Below are 12,979 nucleotides of genomic sequence, written 5' to 3'. Positions count from 1 at the left end.
AATACTGTAATGTTTAAATCAGTTAGCTTTGGTATAGGCTTTTGTTAGATGCTAAATTATAACATGATCTCATGTATTCTATACATGTTACTAAGGAAACATGTTACTAACAGTGATGTACCTGTAAATGTTCAATAACTGGCTTTCTGGGGGTGAAGGGGAGCCCCAATTGGTAGCATTTGCTGTTTTCCATGAGGTCAATATTCCTACCACAGCCAGTTTCAAGCCATCAACATGATGTCCCTGAATGCAGAGTGGGGAAAAGAAGTGCCCCATCGGCTCTTGGCATGGGACCTGGCTCCAGCACACACTGAACTAAGATGTGGTCAGGCTTTAGGTGACTAGGAATACAGAAATCATAATTAATCATGGAGACATTTAGACTATTTTAGATTTTTAAAGCATTTAAGGATTTTTTTAAAAAATAGAATCCGATCAGACCTGGATTCTAATTCTAACTTTGTATTACTAGCTCTATGACCCTTGGTAAGTCAGAGTATCTTTAAGCCTCATTTCCTTCATCAGTAAAATAGGTACTATAATAATATCTATCTCAAAAGGCAGCTACTAAAGAGAAATGAACTGTTCTTCACCAGTGCTTGGTGCAGACCCCTGGTTAAGGAGGCACGGAGACAAGGGTTGCTTTAAAGCGGGAGTTCTTAACCAGTGGTCCATGAGCTTGGATTGAAATTCAAAAACAGTATTGTGGGGGCATGTTGGTGTGGGTGTGATATATTTATTAAATAATACACAGTATAGCGTGGACTTAGTAAGGGGTCCGTGTAACAAAAAAGGTTAAGAACCTGTTTTAAAGATTAATAGCTATTGTCAAATTTGTATGACTACATGGTTCTAATATCATGCCAAGCTGAGTTTTACATTAATTTATTTTATTTTTTAGCTGACATGGGTTTTGCCAGATTATTCAATTCTCCTCTAAAGCCTTTAGCAGATTTGGATCCAGTAGTGGTGACGTTCTGGTATCGGGCTCCAGAACTTTTGCTTGGTGCAAGGCATTATACAAAGGCCATTGGTAAGTTAGTTTAAAATGATTTACTGTGTTGGCACCATACTGTCATAAATGCCAAATGATATAATAACTAAGCCACTTGGCAAAAAACTACTTCATGTCTCTTTATGAAAGCCCTGTTTCTATATTCTGAGACTTTATGTTCTGGTAGATTTGGATTTCTAATTATACAAAAGAACATGGTTCTTTCAGAAGAAGAAAGCATATTCTTTCAGAGAAAAGAGGTATCTGATTCTGTCCTGTTGAGTTGCTTTGGAAATAATATCCTACGAATTTTATTTTGCCCTTACCTAGCTATTGATCGGAATAGCTGAAAAGAGGTTTAGAATTCTTTTCTTTGCAAGAAGAAAAACAGAAATAGTGTGGTGTTGGAGAAGGCCTCTTCTATTTAGGAAAAAGTTTGTCAGTTGCATCCTTTCCTAAACAAGAAACAATATGACTAGTCTTTTTATCCTGCCATTTATTAGAACTGTTACCTCTTCATTAAAGTAGGAAATAGGTTGAGTCTTGGTAAATTAGTGGTGCTCAGCATCTTGCCATCTAATCAACAGAAAAACCGAGTAAGAAAACCTGTTATAAATATACTCTCTGTAGGATTTACGCCACAAGAACAGAGGCTTCAGAGATTTTGCTACCTGGTCATTGTGAAATTCTCAGGGGGCCCAGCTGCGAATTGAGGAAATCAGGAGGAGAGGACCCTTCTCAAGTCTAGAGATTTCCTTAAAGGGGGTAAAAGGCTAGGGAGAGTCAACAGTATCTGTAAAGTACCTAATTTTGCTAAGTGTGTTTCTTTAAAATTTTCTTTTTGCTGAGTATTCTGTTTACTGGTATTAGTTTAATATCAGTTTTGACTACATTTAGCTTCTTTTGTTGGGTTCTATTTAATAAAGGCACTAAAAGTATAAAATTACTAGAAATAGACAAATAAGCACAATCCTTTTTTTATTATACAAGCTTATGAAAAAAAATGATGGCATCCAAAGAAACTAAGGAAGGAGAAGTTCTTATACTTGGAAAGATTGTGATGATTAACCTGTTCAAGGGTAAAACAGGCAAACAAAAATTAAAATAATGTTCTCCTTTATCAGGTCGTTAGATTTCTGCAAAATTTAGGCACCTAGAACACACTTTTACTTTGTCCAGGGACTGAGACTCTTGCACAGTGCCGGAATATTGTAAATACTTTTATATATATTGTTGAACAATTTCGTTAAATTACTGAAAAAGCCTCTAAATACCCTCAGAACTGTGAGGAAAACCAGTTTGTGTTTGACAGTACAGGAATGTGAGACTGACCTTAGACCGCCCCCCACCCCACAGCTGAGCCACTAGTATGATAACAGATCAAAGGCTGCCAAGGGCATGTTATCAGCAATGGACAGTGGCAGTTGTGGGTGAAGGGTGAAGAAAGGAGAACTACCAAACACAAATGGAAGGAACTGAGTGGCTCTAAGAACAATGAGAGCTTTTTATCCTGCCATTTATTAGAACTGTTACCTCTTCATTAAAGTAGGAAATAGCCTCATTCTATTTACATTTCAATAAGTGGCTTTTTACTGTGAGGCTGTATTTTTGAGCCTTTTAGTCTTCCCCACTATTGATAACAGTAAAATCCCATAGACAATCTCTGAAAGCAACAGAGGATAGGAAGAGACTGAAAATAAGCCAGGGAAAGGGGGAATGTTAGTTGCAAGTAACAGATGGTACCCTAGACATCGGTGGTGCAATATCCCAGGGCAAGGGGCAGGGTGTAGAGGGTGTGATAGCGTAAATCTCTATGCCTTGGGCTCTCACTAAACACTGGTACAGTCTCTAGCTAAAAGGGAGATTTCCGTTAAGAAAAGACAAATTCAGCTAAAACCTTCTGTTAAAAGAAATACCTCAGGGAACAGATGTAGCTCAAGTGGTTGAGTGTCTGCCTCCCATGTATGAGGTCCTGGTTTTGATCCCGGTACCTCCTAAAAACAAACAAACGAAAAAACCAACTCTCACTGGGGAGCCAAGGTAGTTCAGTGGATGAACGCCTGCTTCCCATGTCCTGGGTTCAATCCTTAAAAAAAAAGAATTCCCATTCTAGTATAAGTCCTGAGTATAAGGCCCATTTTAAACATGCACCCTTAGGTAATTCTGTTATGAGTGGTCCTAGAGCTTTTTTTTAAAGATTTATTTTATTTATCCTCCCCACCCCACCCCCCATTGTTCTGCACTCACTGTTTGCTCTCCGTGTCCATTTGCTGTGTGCTCTCTATGTCTGCTGGAGGTCTCTTCAGGAGGCACCAGGAACTGAACCCAGGACCTCCCATGTGGAAGAGAGGCACCCAGTTGCCTGAGACACCTCAGCTCCCCCTAGAGCTTTTGAAAAGCACAGTTTTATGAATATTCTCTGATTAAGTGCTTTAGTGTTGAAAGGAAAATAGATATGATTTATTTGGGCAGAAAGGTTTTTGTGTATGAATTGAAAACCAACTATATTTCATAATTCTTCAGCATAAGGAACAGAAATTTTAACTAGGTTGCAACTTAGTTGCTCAGTAAATGAGAGTTTTTAAGAATTTTTTTTTAGGAGGTACTGGGGATTGAACCTGGGATCTTGGCACTCAGCCAACTAAGCTAAAATCACTCCCCAGATTTTTAAAAATTTATTATTTAATTATTTTTGTTAGAGAAGTTGTTAGTTTACTGAAAAATCATGCAGCGTTTCCATATACCACTCTATTATTAATACCTTGCGTTAGGGTGGTACTTCTGTTACAATTCATGAAAGAGCCTTTTTATAATTGTACTATTAACTTTAGTTCATCATTTTCAATAGGGTTCACTGCTTGTAAATAAATGAGATTTAACACTGGATAAAAACAATCACCAATTTCTAATTTTAGTTAAGTTCCAATTAACCACTGTGGATAGAAGTTAGGAGAAGAGTGAAAACATAGAAAAAGAATAATCCCCAAATCTGTTCTCTTTGGGCTTGAAATATATTCATATTCATAGCAGTGTGTATCACATTACATTGTCATTCTCTCCATACCTGGTCCATGTCAGAAATGAGTTATTTCTATTTAGAGCATAGAAAAAGAGAGATGATAATGTGCTATCAGTAGACATTTATGGAGTAACATCTCAGGTAGTGTGTGTGTACTGAAACAAGTAGTTGACAGAGTAAGAGCATTGAAGTGTAGGTGTAGGTGGTGCAGGAACCAGATGACCATTTAAAATTAGAACTGATAAGAGTCAGGAAACCCTAGAGTGTAACCCTACTTGCTACACTGAGATTCCTTTTCTTAGCAATTCACAGGGAAATCTAGATGCTTTTCCCCATTCTTTGAAGACAAACCAGAAATCAGTGTGACTGGCAGCATATTAGAGAGTCCATCATAGTCCCAGTCAACTGCAGAGTAGAGACAGCCAGCAGGAAGAAAAATGAGACTGTCAGAGGCATCCATATCAGGGGCAAGAGTGACAGTTAATATGAGGTGGGAACATGGGGGGTTGGTAAGAATTAAGAAGTAGATACTTAAAAGTATTATTACACTCCTCTTTAGTGATAGATATTTATCATTATGATGACCCTGCTATATCATTAAGAATGACTAAATTATATTTGTTTTATGGCCTCTTAAGATGGCAAGTAATGTAATGAAAAATGGCTGTTGAAGGGATATGTTCCCATTATCCAGAAGGCATACTTATATGGAAGGGAACCATTTCTAAGTGAGTTCAGATAAATGAACTATGGTTTCATGCAGTTTATTATTTATCAGCTTCTAGACCTTAAAATTTGCTGAATAAACTGCAGTTGACAGTCTTTCATACAAAAATTGAGTTTCTTCAAATCATCTTATTTGATTTGTACTATCTGTCTATATCAGAAACTCGTAAGTTCTATCACTGTTCATCTGATTGCCTTAAAAAGGAATTACATAATCATGCCTGATGATGTTTTTGTTTCACTTCATCAAATCTTGAGTATTATGCCCTATATTAGATGTTCAGTGAAAGCTTCATTAATTAAATTATTGATAGTGGGTTAGATAGGCTCTAAGAAATTCATTGGTTACTAAATTGAGTTTCCCAAGCTTAATTTCATCAGGAAATTTACAGGTAAACATTTTTTATTTGGCTTTCAATCTGATATGTGGAGATTCTGTTTTTCCATGCCATGTATTTTTTTTCTTAATGCACTTACTGTGTTTTATATATTGCTTCACTAAAAAGTATTTTTATACGTAGGTTGTGATCATATTTTGGAATTATAACCAAGGAAATATAATAAATATGTACAAAAACTTGCTTTTCTTCTTTCATAGATATATGGGCAATAGGTTGCATATTTGCTGAATTGCTGACTTCAGAACCTATTTTTCACTGTCGTCAGGAAGATATAAAAACAAGCAATCCCTTTCATCATGATCAACTAGATCGGATATTTAGTGTCATGGGGTTTCCTGCAGGTAATTTAGTTTTCTTTTCAAAATCAAGTATATTTTTTATATTTATGAATATTTTTTTAAATTAGGAAATTTTTATAAGCATAACACATTATTTCGTATAACAGAATTCAATATTTTTTTTGTAAGATAAAGACTGGGAAGATATTAGAAAGATGCCAGAATACCCCACACTTCAGAAAGACTTTAGAAGAACAACGTAAGTAATTCCATATTACATATAGGACATAACTTCAGTGGGAACTTCAATCTTTTAAAAAGCTAGGTATAGATTATTACTAAGGCCAGATGCTTAGATTTTAGAGCACAAATTATGTTTATCATTTAAAGAAGATATTCCACGTACTATTAATGTACATGTCAGGTTTAGGTTAGAGTATTTTTTAACTTTTTAGAATTTAAGGTTCAATAGGTACTTTAAATATCTATTCTATTTTACCATGTCATAGTTCAGGACCACAGCTGTGATTTTATTAAATTTAAAAAGTTTTTTCTTTATTAGAGAAGTTGAGGGTTTATAGAACAATCATTGATGAAAAACAGGATTCCCATCTAACATCTTACCACCAGCATCTTTACAGCTGTGATTTTATCTTTATCTGAGTCATAACTGTTAACTAAAATGGTGGACTAGGAAATCAGGAAGGATGGCAGAGGGAAAACACATGGGCCTGGGTTGTGAGAATAACAAACTGGTAGAGACATGTACATTGAGTAGAAAGGAAAGGAGAGTAAAGGTGATAGTATGATAGGAATTTGTTACAAACATGTACACCTAGAGGAAAAAGTGAAAGAGGTTCCCTTTGGACAACTTAATAGAAGAATTTCAGGACAGGTTGACTTTTAAGAATGAAGCCAGACATCCTAAAGAAAAGTAGAGAATGCTACTATCATTGCTTCTATCTATCCTTTTGCCTCTATCTATCTCTTAAGGATAGCGCTGGTATTGCTCAGTGTTCTGTCCTGAAAGGCTGTTTTCTGGCTCTAGACATTTTCCCACTCACTCTCCTCAATTTTGAATCTATATATCCTGCTCTCTTTCCCAAGTTTCAGCCCCATTTATCTATGTGTTTTATGGAATCCCAACTTGAATGTTCATAAATACTTCAAATTAAACATCCAAAACTGAACTTAACATCTATCCCCCTAAACCCCTCCTCCCACTGTATTTCTTATCTTAGGAAATGGCCCTATGATTCACCTAATTGCTCAAGCCAAGACTTGAGTTATCCTTGATCTTCCTTCTGTCCCCCTCTCTGTCATACCCCCAGTATCTAAAAAGTTACCCATCTAGTCAGTTATTTATTCTAAGTATTCTTTGAATCTTCCTGTTTCTTTCCATCTACCTTGCTACTCTTGTTGTCCAGACAACCATGTCTCTAACCAGGCATCCTGCAGTGGCCTCCTCAGTGGTATTTCTATCTCCACTCTTCATTCCAATTTACTGTTGACACTGCAGTCATCAACAAGTGCAAATCTGATCATATCATTTACCTGGTTTTTCTTCATTTGCTTTGCTGTCAGTTCCTTAATATGGCTTATAAAGCCTTGACTGCTACTTCTCCAGGTTTACCTCCTGACCACTCTCCAGTTTGTATTCTATAGCCCAGGTGTCGTGAATTTCTTTAAGTACTGCAAATACTCTGAGCTTTCTTAGAACTCTGGATTTTTACACATGCTATTCCGTCAATCTAGGACATACTTTCCTCCTGCCCTTTTTATCAGATTAACCCCTGCTTATTCTTTAGGTATTGGCTGAGGCATCATTTCCCTGATGAGTCCTCCCCTGACCTTCTAGGACTGAGTTAGGTGCTCCCCCTCTGCAAGTCCTGTTGTATCCTCTGCTGCTGCTTTCAGCACTGATCACCTTACATTACAGTTATTTCTTAGATACTCATCTGTCTTTCCATTTAGACAGTATGGATCATGTCTGCCTCATATACCACGTATCCCCAGGGCCTGGCACATAGTATATGCTATTCATTACTTGTCAACTGGGTGCTGGATGAAAGTGGTTCAAGTAATTGAAGACAAAACTATAATAATATAAAAGATGTAGATATTAACTAAGGCACTTAACATTTAACTTAGTATTTAAAGACTAAATGGTAATTTTACCAGAGAATTCATGATAGTGTTTATAATAACCAGAAATAAAAGGAGAGAAATTATAAAGGATAAATGAAATTTGGTTGGAAGAATAATAGGAAAAGTCCAAAGATAAGAGCCCATAGTTCCTAAGCATACCATTCTACCCACATAAAAGTAGGCTACTAATACAAACAGGGATTTATTTAAAACTGCCCAAATCTAAAGCTATCCAGAAACTTAAAATGCAATGTATGTAAGTCACTAAGTAAAATATAATTAAGAAAAAAATTACAGAAAATTCTCTTTCAAATGACCTAAAAAGTAAAAGGATAATTATTTGCTTTCCTTAATATCAGATAAAGAACTAAAAAATATTACTCTCAGTGAAATTGGGAAGGTTAATATTAGAAGTTTCTGTAATCTTTCCAAAATGTCAACTCTCATTAGCTCATTAGAAGATGAAGTGAAAATAGAATTAAAAGAAATCATAAAGTTGTGTTAAAAATTGAATTTGTTCAAATAAATATAAAGCATAAAATCCCTCATGAAGTATGTAAAGAATTTAAATTACATTAAAAACCATTCAGCTCCTAAACTCTTAACAAACATGGAAGAAAATGATACAAAATTAGCTTAACATTAATACTTAGGAAGTATAAGAAGGAACCAAAATGAGTATTAAGCATAGGACATCTCAGAGTCTTATATATAAAAAAAAGACCTTTATATTATGATAGAAACAAATAACCCAAAATCTGGAGTTAGCCCAAGTTACTAAAGGGTTTCCTAGGGCTGCTATCACAAAGTAAAAAAAACTTTACCAGTACCAGTAAAACAAAAAAAAATTTATTGTCTTACAGTTCTGGAGGCTAGGAATCCGAAAACAAGGTGTTGGAAGGGCCATGCCCCCTCAAAAGTCTGTGGAGAACAATCAATTCCATGCCCCTGGTTTCTGGTGGTAGCCAGCAAAGGTGTTCTCTGTCTTAGTCATCAAATGTCATTCTCCCCTCATCTGCTTCTCCTTTCCTTTTCTTTTATAGACATCAGGCATTGGATCAAGGACCTACTCTATTTTAGTATGACCTCTTTTTAACTTTCCGAAGTCTGTCTGTAATGACTCTGTTTCCAAGTAAGGTTGTATATTAGTCTGCCAAAGGGGTGGCAATATAAAGTTCCAGAAATCTGTTGGCTTTTATAAAGAGTATTTATTTTGGGTAAAAGCTTAGAATCCCAAAGCTGTGGAAAGTCCAACTCAAGGTACCTTAAGAGGCACTTCCTGGTCAAGTCAGCTGCCATGTGTTGAAGCAAGATAGTGGGTGATCTCTACCAGTTCTCTCCTTCCCCTCTGGGTTCCCTCTTCCTCTTGAGCTCTGTGGGCCCAGCCTCTTGGGGCTTTGTGCTTAGAGATCCTATAGTCCTCTCTTTCCTGACATAGGGCTTGTTTCTTTCCAGGCCTTCTCTATCAGTCTTAGCTGTCATGCTCTCTTCCCAAGATCAGCTGTAAACTATCAGGTGAATGGCTCATCTCTTCCGGGGACTTTAGCTGTTTGAACTTCTCATTTTTGTCACATGGCAGGATCAAAAATGATAGCGCTCTCTCTTCCTGTGTGTCTATCTGTGATCTCTTCCTGTGTGTCTATCTGTGAGAGTGTCCATTTCTTTCAGACCCAGCAAGGGGGCAGGGACTCAACCTGAGTCACACCCACTGGTGTAGTCAAATCAAAAACCCTAATCTGGGAAGCAGATGTGGCTCAACTGATAGAGCACCTGCCTACCAGATAGGAGGTCTGGGTTCAAACCCAGGGCCTCCTGGCCCATGCTCAGTGCTGCAGTGCTCAAGGAGTGCTGTGCCACGCAGGGGTGCCCCATGTGCAAGGAGTGTGCCCCACAAGGAGAGCTACCCTGTGCAAAAAAGTGCAGCCTGCCCAGGAGTGGCACCCCACACATGGAGAGCTGACACAGCAAGATGACATAACAAAAAGAGACACAGATTCTTGGTGCTGCCGAGAATGCAAGCAGACACAGAAGAACACAGAGTGAATGGACACAAGAGAGCAGACAATGGGGGGTGGGGGAAGGGGAGAGAAATAAAAATAAATCTTTAAAAAAAAAAGCTCTAATCTTCACAGGTGATCAAGACACCTCACCTGCATTTAATGCAATCAAAGGCTATCACACCCAGAGGCATAGATTAGTTTACAAAATTACAAACATAATCTTTCTCTTTTGGGATTCATAAAATAATCTAAAACTTCCACAGATCATTTCTGAGGTACTGGGCATGAGGGGACTTCAACATATCTTTTTTGTGGAACACAGTTCAACCCATAACACCAAGTACAAAGACCAAAGACATGTAGACAGACTCCTTTTCTATTTAAACACTACGATTTCTTCCCATTACCCAGTGGCTACTTTTTTTTTTAAACAAAAATGCCTAGTGTTGGCAAGAATCCAATAAAATGGACACTCTTACTCATATTCCATGGTGAGAATAAGTGCTTCTCAAACTCCAGTATACCTACAAATCACCTGCAATCGTGCAGGTTGCAGATTCTGATATAGAATCTGGGCTGGGGCCTGAGAATCTTCATTTTTAACAGGCTCTCAGGTAATGCCCATGCTGCTGATCTGAAAAGCACATTTATGTAAGCAAGGTTCTAGAAAACATTTTTTAAAAGGCTATAAAATATGTGTATTCTTTGATCTGATAATTCCAGTAATTTATCCTGTAGACATAGTCAGAGCAGCCACAAATAGCTGACTGCTTACTATGTGCCAGGCATGGTGCTAAGCCCTTTATCAGCATTTTCCTGTATGATTTTCATAACTCTGTGAGGTAACTATAATTATAATCCCCATTTTTCAGATGGGAAATCTAAGGCTTACACAGATAAACCTGCTTGCTCAAGATCACACAGCTGGTAAATGACTGAGTCAGGGTCCAGTAGGGGCTCTTTGATTCTTCTGCAGTATTGCCTCCCTACAATGTACCCCAGATTTACAAGGACCTACAGGGATCCTCATTTCACAGTCTTTATGAAATAAACAATATAAGTAACAGTAGAAGATACACAACGATTAAAAATAATAAGTTTAAAAAGTATTTGATAAGGAAACATGTTTATGAAACAGTATCAAGTTAAAAATGTTACAAGCCTATTTACATAGTATGGTCCCAATTTTATTAAAAAAAAAAAATCCCTCTGTGTTTGTGTGTATCATATATATATATATGAAAAATGCCAGAAGAAATTATCAAAATTTTGACAGTGGTTATCACTGGTTTGATTATAAGTGGATTTTAATTTTCTTCTTTATGCATATTATAGTGTCTAAAAATGTTCTACCATGAACATATTTTTTGACCCTTTTGATTGGAAATATTTCTTATACAGGAAAGAATATATGGTGAAAATATATGTAGTATTTTTAGAATAATAATCTGCTCACCCCTCAACCTAAGAAATAGGGCATTATAATGATCACTGAGGTAATCTGGGGCCCCCTCGCTCCCTGTCCACATCTTTCCCAAAGGATAGAAATTATTCTGAATTTGTGTTAGTCATTCCCATTCCCCCTGCTGCCCACACCTCCCCCCACAAGATGGCTCCTTTGTCTGTTTGCTCATTGTATGCTCATTACTTCTTTAGGAGGCATTGGAAACTGAACCCAGACCTCCTTGTGGGAGGCAGGCACCCAATTGCTTGAGCCACATCCACTCCCTGTTCATTTTTGCTTGATGTCTGTTCATTGTTTGCTCTTTGTCTTGCTCATTGTTTTTGCTCAGTGTCATTGTTTGTCGTCTTTAGGAGGCACTGGGACCCAAACCCAGGACCTCCCGTGTGGGAGGCAGGTGCTCAACTTCCTAAGCTACATCCACTCCCCTGTATTTCATTATAGTTTTCCTACATATGTATGTATCTCTAAATAAATTATTGTTCAGTTTAATATGAATTAGAACTTTATATAAATGGTATTTTCTTTAGTAACTTGCTTTTCCCACTCAGCCTTATGCATATAACTTTAGTTCATTTTTACTATTAGAAAGCATTTCATCCTGTGAATATTTAAAATTTATTTACCTGTTCTTCAGTTGATGGACATTTGTGTTGTTTCTGTTTTTTTGTTTTGTTTTGTTTTTACTTTCAATTATAATGGTTATTGCAAAATTATTTTCCAAAGTGTAATCAATATAAATTATATGCCATTGTATATCAGTTCCTATTTATTCACACATTTGTCAATATTGGGTAAGGCGTTCCTTTTTAATCAGAGAAAATGATGGCTTAAACACACATACCTTATAAGAAAACCCATCTTGGAACTTTTCATAAAGAAATATAAACTGTGAGTTTTCCCAATGATGTGTGATTTTGTCCTTGCAGGTATGCCAACAGTAGCCTCATCAAGTACATGGAGAAACACAAGGTCAAGCCTGACAGCAAAGTGTTCTTGCTGGTAGGTGTATCTCTCCCAGACTTTGAAGTCTGATCCTTAGCACAGTTCTTCCTTCATCCCATTTACCATGGAACTGTCCCAGCTATTCTTTCTCTTTAGAAAGAAAAGAAATTAGAGGATGCTGAGGCAAATTTAAATATTTTTTCTGTTGAGACATCACCCTTGACTTCTGGCCTGAAATTTTTTCAATGGTTTATCAGCAGAAAAAAAAAATTAATTCTAAAAGGGATTTCTGCCCATTTCACATATATGTGTTTAGTGGTCCAATCATGCAATGAGCTGTACTTTATGTATTTGATGTTAATCCTGCTAGACACTAACGCACAAGTGCAACTTGTTCATGTACTGTCAATTTCTCGTGTGTTACTCTAGCTTCAGAAACTCCTTACTATGGATCCAACCAAGAGAATTACCTCAGAACAGGCTCTACAGGATCCCTATTTTCAGGAGGATCCCTTGCCGACATTAGAGTATGTATCTTACCTTTTCTGTGACCTTTGCTCCAGGTTGAGGATGTGGGATGGCAGCTGAAAGCAAAAGAGGCACATGTTACTAAAGTATTTTACTCTCTTTATTCATACTACCTCAGAAAAAAACTACCAAGAAAAAAAGAACCTGTATATAGAAACAAGCAAAGCTGCAGAGAGGTGTGAATGAGAACAACTGTTTCAGAAATGACCGTTAATCAATTTTACAGATAAAAACTAAAGTTGAGAACAGATTGGATCTATCAGCCAGATAAGAGATGGAACCAAACCAGAGAGAACTAGGAATTTAAAGTTCTGTTTTCCATAGTGTGTCCACTGAAACAAACCCTCTATTTCTTTATCCTTATTACACTCGTGTATAATTTGTGGTTGGATTTATTAGAAGTACAGCTTTTCTTAGAAAAAAATTTTTTTCATATTGAAGCAAATGTAAATTCAGTTGGTTTTGGTTACTGATGAAG

The 12,979-nt window shown here is 36.9% G+C and overlaps 1 protein-coding gene across 4 annotated transcripts in view; it reads left to right on the top strand.

Annotated features, from left to right (window-relative positions):
* CDK19 (cyclin dependent kinase 19) overlaps window positions 1-12,979 on the top strand; it is a 187,550-nt gene that overhangs the window by 156,017 nt on the left and 18,554 nt on the right. For all 4 annotated transcript variants that reach the window (XM_004461208.4, XM_004461209.4, XM_023589590.3 and 1 more), the window contains 5 exons: window positions 902-1,033; window positions 5,338-5,481; window positions 5,608-5,677; window positions 11,958-12,030; window positions 12,403-12,500. In XM_004461208.4, coding sequence (XP_004461265.1) covers window positions 902-1,033; window positions 5,338-5,481; window positions 5,608-5,677; window positions 11,958-12,030; window positions 12,403-12,500 — 517 coding nt within the window. The remainder of the gene's footprint in view (window positions 1-901; window positions 1,034-5,337; window positions 5,482-5,607; window positions 5,678-11,957; window positions 12,031-12,402; window positions 12,501-12,979) is intronic.

This window comes from Dasypus novemcinctus, chromosome 11, assembly GCF_030445035.2.
Source record: "Dasypus novemcinctus isolate mDasNov1 chromosome 11, mDasNov1.1.hap2, whole genome shotgun sequence".
NCBI classification, from domain to species: domain Eukaryota; kingdom Metazoa; phylum Chordata; class Mammalia; order Cingulata; family Dasypodidae; genus Dasypus; species Dasypus novemcinctus.
The sequence above is the reverse complement of the archived record's forward strand: the minus strand, read 5'-3'. Positions and strand labels throughout refer to the sequence as shown.